A 17,573-nucleotide genomic window follows, 5' to 3' on the forward strand; every position below is an offset into this window, starting at 1 on the left:
CACATGCCTCCATGACACCAACTTCCTATTAAATATTTACGGTAAAACAACTAATCTACGTGCAGAATCAGAGAAACGGTCAGATTTTTGGAACTAAATCTGAGCACCATAGACGGCATCCAGCAGCCGGTTGTACGTACCGGAGTGACCCGATGGAGTCCTTTATCGGCAAGAGCTGCTGCCTCAGTGTACGTGTTCGTCCTTTTTTCGTCATGGGAGAGGCACATCTCGGATTGTCTTCTTCTTACGCTTCTGTCCGTGCTGGGACTCTGTCCTGTTCGGTTTGCCAGAACCGCATCCATTATAGGTTGGTGTCGGTGTCGGTCAGGTGTAATCGGTGCATAGAGTGGGTGCATATCCGATCTTGCTCTGGCCTTAAGTCATACGGGAGTACAGTCGCACTGAATATGGTGCAAGGTGTTGGGTGAAAATAGACAGCAGTTGTTCACAAGCATCGTCGTCGGGCTATGTGACCCCTCCAAATCCTCCCGTGCGGCAAAATACGCAACATCAACACCCAATATTGTCAGGCCAGTGCCGGGAAGTGTATCATTCTTGCAATTGAATTGCAATGGTCTCCGAGGCGAGATCGACGAGATAGTAGATTTTATGAGTCGGAAGAGCATATTGGTTGCAGCGATCCAGGAGGCAATGTTGGCCGACACCTACAGCCGTTTACGGATACAATGAGCTACGTAAGGATCGCTGAAGCAGCAGTAGACCCATTTCGCCTGCGACTTGCGCTAGTGGTCCATAGATAGAATGTATGGGGAAAGCAGTCAAGTCCGGTACTACCGAGAAAGAGCTACACAACGTGTACATACCGCCGGATGGGTGATGTGACACAATTAATGGCAATTAATTAATGGTTAGTTTTGGCGACGTAACTGATACGAAGAGATGAGCATGACTGTTCAACCGTCAATTTATTGAGCATCCCGTGAGTGACAAGGCAAGGAGGAGAGCCATTCGTCGTATCCGTGGTCTCCGAGCCGGTGGACAGCCATTACAATTTACCGTGGGCGAAGTTACAAATGTCATCCGTGGCGCCAAGTCATTCAAGGCGTTGGGGCCCGACGCAATATCTATACTGGTGCTGAAGAATCTAGATCTACCCGGAGTCGAGAACCCTACAGTGATCCCGCTACTGAAGCCTGGAAAGGACACGAGTTAGGGGGGTCGCACAGACCGATTTCCCTTTTTTCACCTGTAGCCAAGACGCGGACTACTCCCACCGAGCCTGATGAAGAATTTGCATTTGCCGAGCATGAACATGGATTTCGAGGACTGCACATCACAACAACTGTTTTGAGTGCCATCACTGAACACATTTGCCGTGCCTTCAATCAGCCCAGGCTATACAATAGGATGGTTCTTGTGACACTGGACCTATCGAAAGCATTCGACATGGTACGGTGCAAATCGATCGATAACCTGTTATAGCTCACATATAAACCGATCTCCCGATTTGACTTCTTGAGCCCTTACAAGTCGCAATTTTCGTCGGATTTGGCTCAAATTTTGCACGTGGTGTTCTGTTATGACTTCCAACAACAGTGTCAAGTAGCTTTAATTTGTGCTTAGAAGCTTTAATTTGTGCTGGTTTGACAGAAGTTTGTTATGTAGAATAAAATTATGCCCTACAACTAAATTTATTTTGTATAAATTTTTAGCAGAACCCATGATGGTGGGTTCCCAAGATTCAGCCCGGCTAAACTTAGCACAATTTTACTTGTTTTTCTTAGAATCTCATGTCATCCATGGTGGAGGGGTTTCTGATGTTCCCGCCAGGACTCGCCAGTGTCATAGGTGGGCCTATAAAAATAATTTCGCGAAAACTCTTCATTTGTTCTGTTCAAATAAGCTCCCCGTTAGAAAACCCACACCATTTTTCTCAGTGTTAGGCGGCACAGGGCTTAAATGTCTTTTGTGGCCACAAAAAGTTTTCAAATGAATATCTTTGTCTGTCTCCCTACACGTCTGTCCGTCCCTCTGTTGGTTGTTATAACTGGTGTTGCTGGTGGATTGCTAATACTGTTGTTGTTGTTGTTATTATTATTGTAAGCAAAGTTCACTTTCAGCATGTGTTAGTGGTGCATTTGTGTGTGTATATGTGTGTTTCGGTTTGTTTAAAATGAAGAGAACTTTATTCATGCCTTCATGCATATGTTCATCATGCAAGTGTATGTGTGAGATTGTTGTGTGCGTTTGTGCTAGTGAATTCACATGGACTGCCACAAGAAACGAGGAACAAAAGATGGCAAGTTGAAGAGCACGCGTGCTACTTTCGGGTGTGTAGGATATCACCTCCATTCGTGTACCATAATAAAATCATTACTTCGTCATGCATGCTCCTCCTCAGTTGTGTTGGCACTCTTCCTATTCACACATTGAGGTTCCTTTCATGCCACAACAGCGAAGATTCCATGCTTCGACCAATGGGTGGTAAAGTTGTTTGGAAAGACGTTGTGGTCGGATGGTTTCTTCTTGGCTGGGTTGGTTGCCTTGTTTTCATGACTATCACAGGACTACGATGTGCCGCCAATTTTGTTCGCTGCTCATGATGTTGTTTTTATCGTTGAGCATAGCCGTTGTTGTTTGAAGCTGCTGTTGTCGTTGCAATTTTTGAGTTTGGTTTTCTTTTTTGTTGGCAGGAATTGTTGTTGATGATGTTTCTGCGTGCATGGCAATCCACATCATCAACAATAAGTAACTTTTCCATCAAAATCTGCTGCAGTGATGACTGCATGGCCACCAACTACAATAACAGCAAAGCCACGGTAATGTTGTAAAATAGAAAACTGTGGGACAGGAGTTTAAAGCGACTTTTGAGGTTGCTGTTTTTTCAGAATTCTATGTTTTTCGAAGATTGGAACTCGATAAAGTTGGTCTTCGAACCGAAGAAGAGTATATTAAACAATTAAAACGATGTTGGAATTGGAAACTTGCTCGAAGATGTTTGTTCCAAAGCTGAGGAGCCGGCTGAATTCGGAATTTTGAAATCGGAGTCGGAGAATTTATCTAACTCCAGTCAATTCTCGGACTACGACTACAAAAATCGATTATAGCCAAGAATTTTTTAAGCCCCAGCTGGAGGCATTTGTATATGCTTCATGAAGTTGTTGAGGGCTGGGCAGGGCAAAATAACTTTGATTTACAAAAATGTTCAAGCAATTCAAATCCTGGTTGAGAGTACATATTCTGAAAGTCATGTTAAGTTATTCTCCATATCATTTCATTCGAGCACCAATGGAAATATTCAAGATTTTTAAGTAATCGTCGCTCTGAATGTCACCAAGATCAAAATTTTTTTTTATGCTTCAGAAGGTCTTACATCCATGTTTCTTAGTGCTACAAACAAAACGACCAGATGAGCAGACTACCCAAGTTCTAGCAGTAGTTATAAAACTTCACATTATAATACGTGTGCCTCATGTAACGGGAAGGTTAACCTCCCTTACCACTTGCATAGAAACACGCACACACACACACACTCACACGTATCTCTTTGTTATAAAAACAAAAGATCACACCGAAATACAGGGAAAACTGAAATTGTGAAGTTCGGTTAGTTCTAAAGTGGCACAAAAAAAAAAAAACAAAAAAAAAATGGGTGGAAAGAAAACAAAGAGGATTCTTCTTTTGCTGAAATCTGCTGGTATGTGTACAACCACAATGCATTTGCATGTTGTTCCTCCATCTTCACAGGGAGTTGAAAGCTTCAAATGAAGATGAAGTTTCACCATCTGTTTGCTGCCCTTCTACGAAAATTTTCCGTAAAGTTTATTATAATTATGTTCCTCTTCTTGTCTCTGGCGTCGAGAAAAACAAAAAAACAGAACGAAAAATGAAAGCATTCGAACCAAGCAACAAACGAAGTGTACATACCTTTGGGAATCATAAACTAATTTTTAAATTGTATGCAAAACTATGATATTTGCAGCAAAAGTCTTTTCTTTGGCGAACCAAAAAAAAAATGAGAACCCAAAACTTTTCGGGGGGCTTTTCGTTAAGTGGCAAAAAGTATTGCGGCATTTACGGATGGGAATATGCAAATGCATGGATGGTACATTGTGGCAAGTCTGACATTCATTTAATTATAATGATGTCGTCATAAAATGCATTTTAACATATTTATTTGATGCCTCATCACGCTTTCATCTCTCTGGTGACTAATCTGCTGTTGAGTGGCTTCTATGATGATGTTTGTGAAATTTCACCATGAAACGGAATTGTTTCGTGGAAACAATTGAAAATGAAATTTCTTGGGCTTTTCTAATAGCGTTGTCAAATGAGAAGATCCAAATTAAATTTGTATATATCTCTGGCCTAGTAATGAAATGCAAATAGTATTTATATTCCATTTTTTTTGCCAAATTCATTTTTTTAATGTCACTGTAAACATTACAAATGATGGTCGTACGTCAAGGCGTTCTGTGTACGATTATGCTAGAAAATTACAATGTTTCCAATGGAAATGTCAGATTGTACCTGGTAACACTTAATGTTGCCTTAGCCAGGCATTAATATTGCAGTCGTACAGGGTTTTTGTAATTGTTGTAGCAGTTTGTTGTGTTCTATCATTCGTCTGCTTGATTCTGTTGAGTGTCCAGATCCAGGAACTCTGCGACTAAGATAGGGTGCGTCCAGAGGGATCTGGGTCTGGCTGGGCAGTAAATAGGTGACGTATTTCGTGTGGTCCCTGGTCACAATCGGGACATACATCATGCACGTTGACATCAATCCTTGTTCTGTAGTAGTTGAGGCGGCTGCATCTGCCGCATCGCAATTTAGCCAGAACTATTCTGGATTGCCGGGGGAGATCAATTTCTTCAGGTGCAATGGGAGGCGGTCGTTCTCCAAGGACTACATTCATGCGGCAACTATTTACCGCAACTGCTACCGTGTCTGCATGAATGTTGTCTAGACTCACTGGATATGACGCTTTATCTAGAGGTTCTCCTTTGTAGCGCTGAACCTCACGCTCTAGATCATGTGGATCTACCTTAAGGCTTCTGGGCGGTGGATACATATCCAGAAGATGATGAGCGTGGAGTGGATACATATCCGTATCGCAGAGGTTAGCATGTCCGTCTATGACGCTGAACGCCTGGGTTCGAATCTTGGGTAGACTATCAGAAAAAATTTCAGCGGTGGTGTTTCCCCTCCTAATGGTGGCGACATTTGTAAGGTACCAAGCCATGTAAAACTTCTCTCCAAAGAGGTTTCGCACTGCGACACGCCGTTCAGACTCGGCTATAAAAAGGCCGAGTCCGAGGCCCCTTATCATTGAGCTTTAACTTGAAACTGACAGCACTCATTAATATGTGAGAAGTTTGCCCCTGTTCCTTAGTGGAATGTTCATGGGCAAAATTTGCATTTGATGATTTGGATGGTCTCCGCGATAACTTGTATTGCTTAGACAGCTCAGTCTTCGCACTGCGTGGATCCTAGTCTCCTGATGGAGGTGGCCCACATGAGAACTGAGGAGACAGTCCGTTGCAGTTCGAAGGGAGACATTCTGACAGATCTGAACATTATGGCACTGCGTATCACAGAGCTGAAGAGACCACACTGGCGCTGCATAAATTACCACAGATCGACCAATTGCTTTGTACGTGGTCAACAAGGTTTCTTTGTCAGCACACCAAGTGATGCCGGCAAGCGACTTGAGGACCTTGTTTTTACTTTTGACTTTATCGCAAATTGCTGTGGCATGAAGAGCTGTCAAATGTGACGTCAAGTATTTTGGAACACTTGATGGTCGAAATCATTTCTCCATCGACCATCACTTTGATTTGGTGGCAGATATTTTCAGATCTCTTGCGGCGAAATATGAGGCAAGTTCGTTGAGGTTGACGTTCAACCTTTCGCAGATGTCATCGATGGGTCAGGGGCCTGATGCCATGATCGTCCAATTCACGACCAAGTTGGCGATGTCCTCAAATAGTTTGGCAAATATCGAATGCCTACGATAGGTCCAGTGCCACGAGGATCGTCCTATCACATGGCCTGGACTGTTTGAAGCCACGGCCAATGTGTGCGATTATGACATGCAAAGCATATGCAGTCTTCGAAATCCATGTTGATGCCCGGCGAATGGAAATTCTTCTACGAGGCTCGGATCTTTTTTGGCATGAAGGTCGGTCAGTAGCTTAAGCTGCGACCATGGACAAAGACGTTTGCGGTTTAATATGTAGGCAACGGTTAAATACAACTTTGGCAACGCACTTATTTAAACATTGAAGCAAACATTAAAAGGAGTCAAAGTAACTAATTGTGTGGCTATACTATGCACTTAATGAATGAAGTTGTTGGCTATGAGTTAATACAAGTATGGGAAAGAGAGTGCAGAACTTTTACCTACATTATGTGCTTTAACGTAAACAAGTAAAAGCGTGCTAAGTTCGACCGGGTCGAATCTTGGAAACCCACCACCATGGATTCTACTAACAATTTATACAAAATAATTTTAAAGTCCTTTTTATATATACCACCGATGGATGGGGTAAATTCATTTTCTCATTCCGTTTGCAACACATCGAAATACCCATTTCCGACCCTATAAAATATACATGTTCTTGATCGTCGTAAAAATCTAAGACGATCTAGCCATGTCCGTCCGTCTGTCTGTTGAAATCACTCTACAGTCTTTAAAAATAGAGATATTGAGCGGAAACTTTACACAGATTATTTTTTATTGTCCATAGGCAGGTTAAGTTCGAAGATGGGCTATATCGGACTATATTTTGACATCACCTCCATATAGACCGATCCGCCGATTTCTTAGGTCCATAAAAGCCACATTTATTTTAATGTCTTAGGTCCATAAAAGCCACATTTATTTTAAACTTTTTCTGAAATTTAGGACACTGAGTTGTTTAAGGCCACTTGACATCCTTCTTCAATTTGGTCCTGATCGGTCCAGATTTGGATATAGCTACCATATAGACCGATTTCTCGATTCAAGGTTTTGGGTCCATTAAAAGGCGCATTTATTGCCCGATGTCGCCAAAATTTGGAACAGCGAGTTGTGTTAGGCTCTTCGATATCTTTCCGCAATTTGGCCCAGATCGGTCTAGATTTGGATGTAGCTGCCATATAGACCGATCTCTCCATTTATGGTTTTAAGCCCATTAAGTCGCATTTTGTGTCCGATGTCGCCGAAATTTGGGATAGTGAGTTGTGATAGGCCCTTGGACACACTTTATCAATTTGGCCCAGATCGGTCCAGATTTGGATATAGCTACCATATAGACCGATTTCTCGATTCAAGGTTTTGGGTCCATTAAAAGGCGCATTTATTGCCCGATGTCGCCGAAATTTGAAACAGCGAGTTGTGTTAGGCTCTTCGATATCTTTCCGCAATTTGGCCCAGATCGGTATAGATTTGGATATAGCTGCCATATAGACCGAACTCTCGGTTCAAGGTTTTGGGCCCATAAAAGGCGCATTTATTGCCTGATGTCACCGAACTTTGAGGTAGTGAGTTGCGTTAGATTCTTCGACATTTTTCTACAATATTGCCCAGATCGGTTCAGATTTGGATATAGCTGCTAAATAGACCGATTATTCGATTTAAGGTTTTGGGCCCATATGGCGCATTTATTGTCCGATTTTGCCGAAATTTGACACAGTGACTTATGTTAGGCTTTTCAACAACCGTGTCGAATATGCTTCAAAAAGCTATATAGCTACCAAAAAGATCACTCAATGTTCGTGCCGAATTTGGTCCAAATCGGACCATATTTCGATATAGCTGCTGTGTGGGCATAAATTATGAATTTTCCATCGGATTATGATGAAAGGTGGTTTACATATATACCCGACGTGGTGGGTGGGTATCCAAAGTTCGACCCGGCCGAACTTAACGCGTGTTTTAATTGTTTCCTTAGTAGTTGGTACATACTGTCTTGCTTTCTTTCTTGTATAGGCTGAGGTATCAAGCGTATGCGTTTTTCTAGCTAGCTCATCGGCGAGCTGCCTCCGGTCTTAATTAGTTCTGCTGGCAAACAATAGGCTCGTCCTGCTTTATTGTTCTCTAGCCGGGTTACTGCTAAGCTTCTCTCATTCTGACTAGGTAGTATACATATTGGATGTACCACCAACAAGAATTGGTTCTGAGGTATACTCTTCATTCGGACTTCTGAACATCTCGATTCGTCCGCACTTGCACTCACGCTTTCCCAGTTCTGTCGTCTTCCTACCGAATTTGCGTATATACTTTCCAATTTTTTTTGCAATCTACTTCTTCGCTTGCTGCTTTGCTTTGGGGGCAACCCATCAGCTCCTGCTGTCTTGTTGCTCTTCAGCCGTGTTACTGCTTTCTATGCCATTATCAATAATTAGTTCTGTGGCATCCTCTTATTCCCTCCTTCGCGGCCATGTCGTTGAGGCTTAGCGCGTTGCTCTAATTGAGGTCAGTTTCTCCTGTCTTGTTGACTAGGCGGCATACTTTCTATTTGGGATAAGTTTTGTAGTGTTATCTTAGCCTCCGCTATCGAATACCAGCAGCTTTGAGAGATATGTTAATTCTATGTCCTAACATGCTAACTGTATCTGTTTAGTAAATTATGAGGTTTCCCACGAAAAGATTACGCCGTTTACATATAGCTCTTACTCATAGCTCAAAATTTTGCATGTGGCCAAGAAAGTTTCGAAACGGTCCATAGCTCGATACAGATTCTATACAAACCGAACTTTTGATTTGCCGCCTTGAGTACATAAAATGCTCCAATTTTATTTATGTATGGCTAAAAGACGAGTTCAATGGTGGATTGACGATTTGGACGGGCAAAGTAATTTTTACCTCATATCATATCCCAATTTTAAGTTCAATTAATTTGTTTCCAATATGAAATTTAAGTCAATTTGCTTTTATTCACACATTGATTTTTAACAAATAAATCGCACAATCATTTCATTTAAAATCACAATTAAATTCAAACCATGTCGTTGAGGCAATCCGCTCGAATCCACTGTTAACTATTTCCATATTATATGGAAATTGCATATAATTGCTGCAATGATTGTGGGCAAAATTTAAAAGGAAAAATTTCATCTCATCCTGGCTAAATGAAGGCACCGCCATAAAGGCCTGCAATGCCAAGTCCAAGGCAAAATCTGATATATGGTGCTCGCCATCCGATGGCATAAATGATGAATTAAAATATCTCAATGATTCTTGTGATAGATTGCTATTCGCATCAATATTCCAGTTTTCTTGGGAGAACGCCTTGGTTAGTTCGAGGGCCAATAAGTAACCCAGGGAACTATAAACAAATGTTTCGTTGAATTTTGGGTGGTAAATGGGAAATTGTAAGGCCATAACAGGCAAAATGATACGATTCTGTCGAGGCACCAAAAATGGCAAAACACTTTCCACATTACCAATGCTATCCAGATTTAAAAACTCAAAAGCTCCTTGAGTTACTTTGCCTGCCGAGTTCGAGTGGCTTGCTCGAAAATATTTGTGCTTCAGCTTTAAACGATTGCCGACATAATCGAAAGGATCCAAATGCAGGCTCTCATAGAAGTGCTCAAGCGAGGGTTGCCAGACATTGAGCATTTTTAATTTAATATTGTCAATTTTACCAACCACATAATCTCGAGCTTTGCCATTGAAAAAGGTTGAGAGTTTTTTGCGCATAATTCGCTTTAAATTTGTGAACAGCTGGTGGATTTCATAGAAATCATGGCTGATTTCTGGATGCAGATATTTGTACAGCCACTGCATGGCCAAAGGAAATTGAAGTCTGGTGCTTGGGGTACAATCATAGTAACCAGGATCATGAAATCCATTGATGGACTGGCTCAGGAAATTCAACTGCAAGTAGCGGGCCAAAAGCTGAGTATCCTCTACTTCGTCCAGAAATAATTTTATGGTCTTCATATAGCCTATGTCTTCAATGTAGATTTCCATTTGAGGCTCCACTGGCACAGGGTGCGATATTATGATCAGATAAACGGCCAACCACTCCAGTTGCATGTCTTTTAACTGCTTAAAGGTAATGAATTGTGGCCTTGTCTCAGTGCCATTGTTGTGATAATCCACCACTTTTTTAAGTTTCAAATCAAACTCTACAAATGCCCGGTGATCTAGGCTATCGGAAATGTTCCATAAGGTAAACTTCCTGTGTTCATCCTCCTGAGGACCGAGAAAATGTGTTGCACTTTCGGCATATGGCTTCTTTAGGGCTGTCACAGTTTTGGTGTTATTCCAAGGATGCTGCACAACCTCTTCGTGTATGATGAAATTGTTAAGGCCATATTTGCGGAAGATGGCCAACATTTGCACCCAATTGAAGGCACGATTATTTCTCTTGGGTCCATCGCTACGATTGTCAAACGCTACCCAAATGAGATTCTCATTGAACTCCAACCACTTTAGATACTCCAAAGGATTGAGAGCTTTTCCCCTCTTCTGCACTCGTCTACAAGATCCATAGTAATTACGTACCTGCCCCATGAAATTAATGGCGGGAAATTTGGGATTTTGCTGTTCAAAAATCATGGCGAATTCCATATTATTTTTGGCATCAACCACATGCCGAATATCGAGAACATCCGCTTCCATAAAATAAGGCCAATTGCCACAGGCAAAATGCAAAAAATTCTCACAGGGATTGCTCTTCCAATGCAAGGCATCTTCGATGTGGCGTATCTGCTCCATGTTTACATTGTCATTGGGATTCACAAATAATTCGGCAATGGCAATCTGCATGGAATCGCCATTTCCGTTAAAGGCTTCTTCATAAACGTCACTTTTACAAATCAAAATCTTAAACAAAATTATAACAAATATTCCGAAATATTTCATTTATTTGATTTTATTTTTTCCCAACTCTCTCGGTTCTAAAAAATTTGTTTGCAACAGCCGTGCTGCTTAATTTCGACTAATTCGCTGATATGCTATTTTTCAGTGAGTCGCTTCTTATCATTTCGCATAGACAAATCTGCTGGAACTGTGATTAGAATTCAGAAAAATTGTTGCGTCTTAGCATATAAAATCATGGAAGCAGCATTTGGACTGCGTACACCATGAATCATCACAACAAACAATGTACTACAAATTAATAGTGCCAAAGCTCAACCCCCAAAGAAATCGTCAAACATATTCTGAATCAAACAAGCGCTAGTGGCATATGTTTAACGTTTACTGCAAATTCCTTGCATGCAAGATGTGTTATTATCACCACTACGTACAAAGTGTTGAACTATTGATCTGTGACTTTATTCAGTGCTGTGAGCTATTTAATGTCAACACTGTCATTTCATTTAAAATTGGAATCGAAATGTTTTATGTTTTTTAATTTAAAGCGATATTGAATGATGATGCTATATATACATTTTTATACCCACCACCGAAGGATGGGGGTATATTCATTTTGTCATTCCGTTTGCAACACATCGAAATATCCATTTCCGACCCTATAAGGTATATACATTCTTGATCAGCGTAAAAATCTAAGACGATCTAGACATGTCCGTCCGTCTGTCTGTCCGTCTGTCTGTTGAAATCACGCTACAGTCTTTAAGAATAGAGATATTGAGCTGAAATTTTGCACAGATTATTTTCTTTGTCCATAAGCAGGGTAAGTTCGAAGATGGGCTATATCAGACTATATCTTGATATAGCCCCCACATAGACTGATCCGCCGATTTGGGGTCTTAGGTCCATAAAAGCCACATTTGCTATCCGATTTTGCTGAAATTTGGGACAGTGAGTTGTGTAAGGCCAGTCTACACCCTTCGTTAATTTGGCCCGGATCGGTCCAGGTTTGGATATAGCTGCCATATAGACTGATCCTCCGATTTAGGGTCTTAGGCCCATAAAAGCCACATTTATTATCCGATTTTTCTGAAATTTGGGACAGTGAATTATGTTAGGCCCTTCGACATCATATAAATATAGTTCGATATAGCCCATCTTCGAACTTAACCTGCCTATGGAGAAAAATAGAATCTGTGCGAAGTTTTAGTTTAATATCTCTATTTTAAAAGACTGTAGCGTGATTTCAACAGACAGACGGACTAACGGATGAATGATAGACGGACGGACATGGCTAGATGGTCTTAAATTTCGAAAATTCTACTGGGAAAAATCCCATGATACTAATAGTAATTGAATTAAGATCAAGTTCTAAAAACAAGTAAAAGCGGGCCGAATCCTGGGAACCCACCACCATGGATTCTGCTAAAATATGGGATCTTTATCTGGTAATAGACCGATTCAAACCGCACAGGTGTTGAGAGTCATAAGAGAACACTACGTGAAAAATTTCAGCCAAAAAAGCCAAAAAATTGCTGCCTCCAGGGGCTCAAGTAGTCTTGTGAGGTATTTAGAGTCTAATGGCCTTCTTAGCCACCAACAGTATGGGTTTCGCAGAAATCGCTCTACGGGCGACCTCTTGGCACTTCTGTCGGAACGTTGGAGTCGCTCAATCCACCAGTTTGGTGAGAGTAAGGTTGTGGCTCTGGATATCTCCAAGGCATTTGATAGGGTCTGGCACGGTGCACTACTATCAAAGTTTGTCGCATTTGGTAGCGGTTATGGCTTCGTTCAATTTATTTCGAGTTTTCTCAGAGATCGCACTATTCGATTCGTTATAGATGGGTTCTCATCCAATGAGCACAAATTGACCGCAGGTGTACCCCAGGGCTCTGTTCTTCCTTCTTCTCTTTTTCTTATTTTCATCAACGATCTGTTGGGTCAGACATCGAATTCGATCTACTCATTTGCGGATGACAGTAATCTCTGTCATTCGTACTCATTCGACCATAGGCCGAGTCTGCGAGAGATTGACGACAAGAGGCAGGATATGGACGATACACTCTGCCAGGATTTGCTGGCCATTTCTGGGTGGGGTCGAATGAATCGAGTAAATTTTAATGCACGGAATACTCAGTGCTGCTTGTTGTCACACAAACGATTCGCTGACCCATTACGATCATCTTTGTCTATCAACGGTGTAGATGTTGAGCAATCGGAAGCTCATGATGTTCTGGGCATGAAAATACAAAGTGATGTCCGTTGGGCTAAACATGTATTTGAAGTGTCGAAAAAAGCATTCACGTGTTTAGGCTTCCTTAAACGGTCTGATCTTTTTAAAATGTACACCTCTTTCATAAGACCGAAAATGGAGTACAACTCACATGTATGGGCTGGAGCTTCAAAATCATCCCTGGAGCTACTAGACCGTGTACAGAGGAGAGCGATGGCGTTGTTTGGAAATAGTGGGGTATCCAACTCTATTGCCGCCCTTCATCATCGTCGCAATGTGTGTTGTTTGGCGCTGTCCTATCGGTACTTTGTGTGTGTTCGTCTGATATTCGTCTTCTTATTCCTGATGTAAGGATGTATGTCAGGGATACTAGACATTCCAGGAACTCACACCCGTTTGCAATTGATTGGCCAGCGGACCGCACAATGCATTATAGAGAGAAATCGTATTTCGCCCGAACCGTTCGTATGTGGAATCGACTTCCGGCTAATCTTTTTCCCACCCACTTTTACATCCAAAATGATTTAATACAAATGTGAATAAGCACTACATCCTTTCCCCCCCCCCCCCCTCCAATTCCTAATTTCCTCTCGCCAACGCAATGCACTGCATTTATAGGGGACATCTCCTGTGTGTTGGCTGACAGAAAAAAAGTCAAATCGGGAGATCCTTTTATATGGGAGCTATATCAGGTTATATACCGATACGAACCGTACTTGACACAGTTGTTGAAAGTCATAACGGAATACTATGTGCAAAATTTCAGCCAAATCGTTCAAATCGTTCGGCTTCCAAGGGTTCAATAAGTCAAATTGAGAGATCGATCGGACAAAAATTGCGACTTTCAGGGGCTCAGGAAATCAAATCGGGAGATCGGTTTATATGGGAGCTATATCCAAATCTGAACCGATATGGTCCATTTGCAATCTCCAAAGACCTACATCAAAATTAAGTATCTGTGCGATATTTCAAGCAGTTAGCTTTATGCGTTCGACCGCCATCATGATTTCGACAGACGGACGAACGGACATGGCTAGATCGACTCGACATGTCAGCTTATGACGCTGATCGCCTGGTTCGAATCCTGGCGGTGGTCTTCCCCTCCTAATGCTGGCAACATTTGTAAGGTACTATGCCATGTAAAACTTCTCTCTAGTTATTGGAACTCATTACAGAACACTACATGCAAAATTTTAGCCAAATCGGATAAAAATTGTGGCTTGTAAGGGCTCAAGAAGTCAAATCGGGAGATAGGTTTTTATGGGAGCTATATCTAAATCTGAACCGATATGGCCCATTTGCTATCCATAATGGCCTACATCAATATTATGTATCTGTGTAAAATTTCAAGCGGCTAGTTAACGCGTTCGACTGCTATCGTGATTTCGACAGACGGATGGTAATGGCTAGATCGACTCAGAACGTTGAGACGATCCAGAATATATATATATTTTCTTAGACAAATATTTCGAGGAGTTACAAACGAAATGAATAGATTAGTATACATCCATCCTATAGTGGTAGGTATAAACAACTTTTTATTTGGCTGCTACTTGACGTTTTCCTTTCATACAATTGTATACATTGTTCTTTTGTTTTTCGTAATCTTCATGTCTGTGATGAATTATTTTTTTCAATATCTTGCCATGCCACAACTTTCATTTTTAGATATTCTGCGAACATTGACTTTGGCATTGGTGGGCATTGTCATGGGAATTTGATTTGCCTTTGGCCACGAAGCGTGCTTCGATATTAATATCTCATCATTGGATTCGTTTTCAACAACATGGTCGGCCAATGACCAAAATTTGCATGTAAAGAGCCCCAAAATGTGGTTAACAAAGAACCAAAACAACATTCAAAGGAAATATATTTCATAAACAACGACTGAAAAGTACCACATTGTCGAAACAATTTAATTGTTTGCCTATTAAGGAAGAATATCAGTCTACACAGATAATAAAGGTAGGCGGAAGACAATGTACAATCATATTCGAACAGGATAGCATGTTTACTTTATACAATACTAGCTACCCGGGCCCACTACGCTGCGCCTTCTTTTAATTTATATAGAACAAAAGTTTCCTTGGAATATTTATTTTCGACAATTAAAGATCTTTAAGTGAAAATCCATGATCTTTATTGGTCTACGAATTTAAGTTTGGATGTAGGGTGTTCTTCATTCTTAAAATACTTCATTTCAGACCGATATTCTCATGATGTCTGATTAAGTGGTGTTTTCGGGATACTTGGCCCTGAAAAATATCAGCATCGTGCTCTTCTCTTAAGTACCATTTACTTAAACCCCATATTGCCATTGGCTTAAGAGGAGTTTACAGGATGAGGCGTTCCCCAAACACATGGCCCGAAAATAAGTTATCAAATTAGTTTTCTAATCTCAAATACCTTTCATTTGAGCCACATATTGGAATGGTCGAAAAATTTTAATCATTTGGGAAAGGAGTGATGCCCCAAATACATGGTCCTACATTTGGATATCAAATTCGTATTCTACTCCCAAATACCTTTATTTGAGCCCCATATTGCGATGGTCACTAAAAAATTGCTGTTTGTGGGGTGTTTTGGGAAAGGGGAAGACCCTTGCTCTACCCCCCAATACCTTTCATTTAAGATTCACATTCACATTGTCGGTAAATAAGCCAGATTTAGGGTTGTTTTGGGGATTGGGATGGTCCTAAGCCAGGAAAATATATCAGCAACGTGCTCTATTCTCATATATCTATATATCATTTATTTTTACCCCATATTGCCATTGCCCTCAAAATTGGGTATCAAATTATTTTTCTAATCTCATTTAAACTCCTTATTGCAAAAGTCAGTAAATATGTCCGGTTTGGGGTATTGGCCCTAAAAACTATGAATATTTAGTTCCACTCTTTTTAAGACCCAAACTGTCTTGGTGAGCAAATACGTCCTATTTGGGGGTTGTTATGGTGGTGGGGCGTCCGCTAGACAGTTGGCCCCTAATGTTGATATCAGATATGTGGTCTACTCCCACATACCTTTAATTTGAGCCCCATGTTTCAATAGTCGGCAAACATGACCGGCTTGGGGGCTGTTTTGGGGGATGGGCGGGGACTCAATGAGTTAGCCTCGAAAATATATATCGGATTCGTGTTCCACTCTAAAAACCCTCTTATTTGAGCCTCATTTTGGAATAGTCAGAAAATACTTACTATTTGAGTGGTGTTGTGGTGGTGGGGTGGCTCCATAGACACTTTTCCCAAATATTGATATCAGATTCGTGCTTTACTCCCAAAGACCTTTCATTTGAGCCCTATATTGCTATGGTCGTAAATTTGTCCCCTTTGGGTGAGAGGTGGCCCCCAAACACTTGGTCCCATATTTGGATATCAGATTCGTATTCCACATTCAAATACCTTTTATTTAAGCCCCTTATTCCCATGATCAGTAAATAGATCATGTTTGGGGGGTGTTATGGGAAAGGGGTGGACCCCCAGAAACGTGGTCCCACATTTGGATATCAGATTCGTATTCTACTCGCAAATACCTTTCATTTGAGTCCCATATTGCCATGGTCGGTAAATATGTCCGATTTAGGGGTGTTTTGGGGCTTGGGGTGGTCCCCCTAGCACTTGGTCCGACAATTGGATATCAGATACGTCTTCTTAATCTAAATACCTTTAATTTGAGTCCCATATTGTCATGATTGGTCTTAATATATGTTTGGTAGGTTTTAGGGTGGGGCAGCCCCACAAGGTACCCCATCCGAAATTTGGATATCAAATTTTTATTTTTAGGCTACTATATGAGAGCACACAAAATTTCGCTTAAATCGCACCACCCATCTCCGAGATCTGGCGTTTCTGAAAATTAGGGTAAGGGGGAGGGTCCGCCCCCCCTTCATATATCAAAAAATGTAGTACCCTATTTTCGCCACGGAGTCATTATGCACCATCTGTGAAAATTTTAAGAAAATCGGTTCAGACGTTTCTGAGTCTATTAGGAACACACAAACATACAAACAAACCTACAAACAAACACAAATTGATTTTTTTATATAAGAAGATGGATATTTGCAACCCAAAAGAAAGAACTGTGGAAGATGCCTTCTCGTTTGTACCGGTGAACCATCCATCCAACCATCCAGATCACATTAAAAAGTCCAATAACTTTCGTGCTCTTATTCAGACCAATTTTCCAAAGATTCTTAAGTACAACTTCTTCGGCTTGCCAATGAACAACCGGCACACCATAGATTTTTTATTGTTTGCTCTTCCTCAATGTCCTTACAGCTTCAGTACTAATCATTACTCCCAAATTTTAGTCTATCAGCAAGTTTTGAAATCAATGAGACTAATATTTTAGCCAACCACAGCTAAGCGGTAGACCACTGCAAGTTTAGATTGGATTACATAATTTGGGAGAATGCACAGCCCCAATTCATGGTCAACTCTGATCTATTGTCTTTCGGGCCTGGAAAGTTCGTAGTATTGCACCTTGTCAGCTCTACAAATCCCTGGGATATCTCTATGGCCCGGCATTCAGAGCAGGTTAATTTTAAACTGTTGATTGAGAGTTCTACGA

At 41.1% G+C, this 17,573-nt stretch overlaps 1 protein-coding gene across 1 annotated transcript; it reads right to left on the reverse strand.

Annotated features, from left to right (window-relative positions):
• Window positions 1-9,161: 9,161 nt before the first annotated feature.
• LOC106092586 (uncharacterized) lies at window positions 9,162-10,830 on the reverse strand. The gene is made up of 2 exons (XM_013259472.2): window positions 9,391-10,830; window positions 9,162-9,272 (listed from the first exon to the last, which is right to left on the reverse strand). Exons 1-2 carry the CDS (start codon window positions 10,817-10,819, stop codon window positions 9,241-9,243), a joined length of 1,461 nt encoding a protein of 486 aa, XP_013114926.2. The 5' UTR covers window positions 10,820-10,830; the 3' UTR covers window positions 9,162-9,240.
• Between the last annotated feature and the right edge of the window lie 6,743 nt (window positions 10,831-17,573).

This window comes from Stomoxys calcitrans, chromosome 3, assembly GCF_963082655.1.
Source record: "Stomoxys calcitrans chromosome 3, idStoCalc2.1, whole genome shotgun sequence".
Classification (NCBI taxonomy): Eukaryota; Metazoa; Arthropoda; class Insecta; order Diptera; family Muscidae; genus Stomoxys; species Stomoxys calcitrans.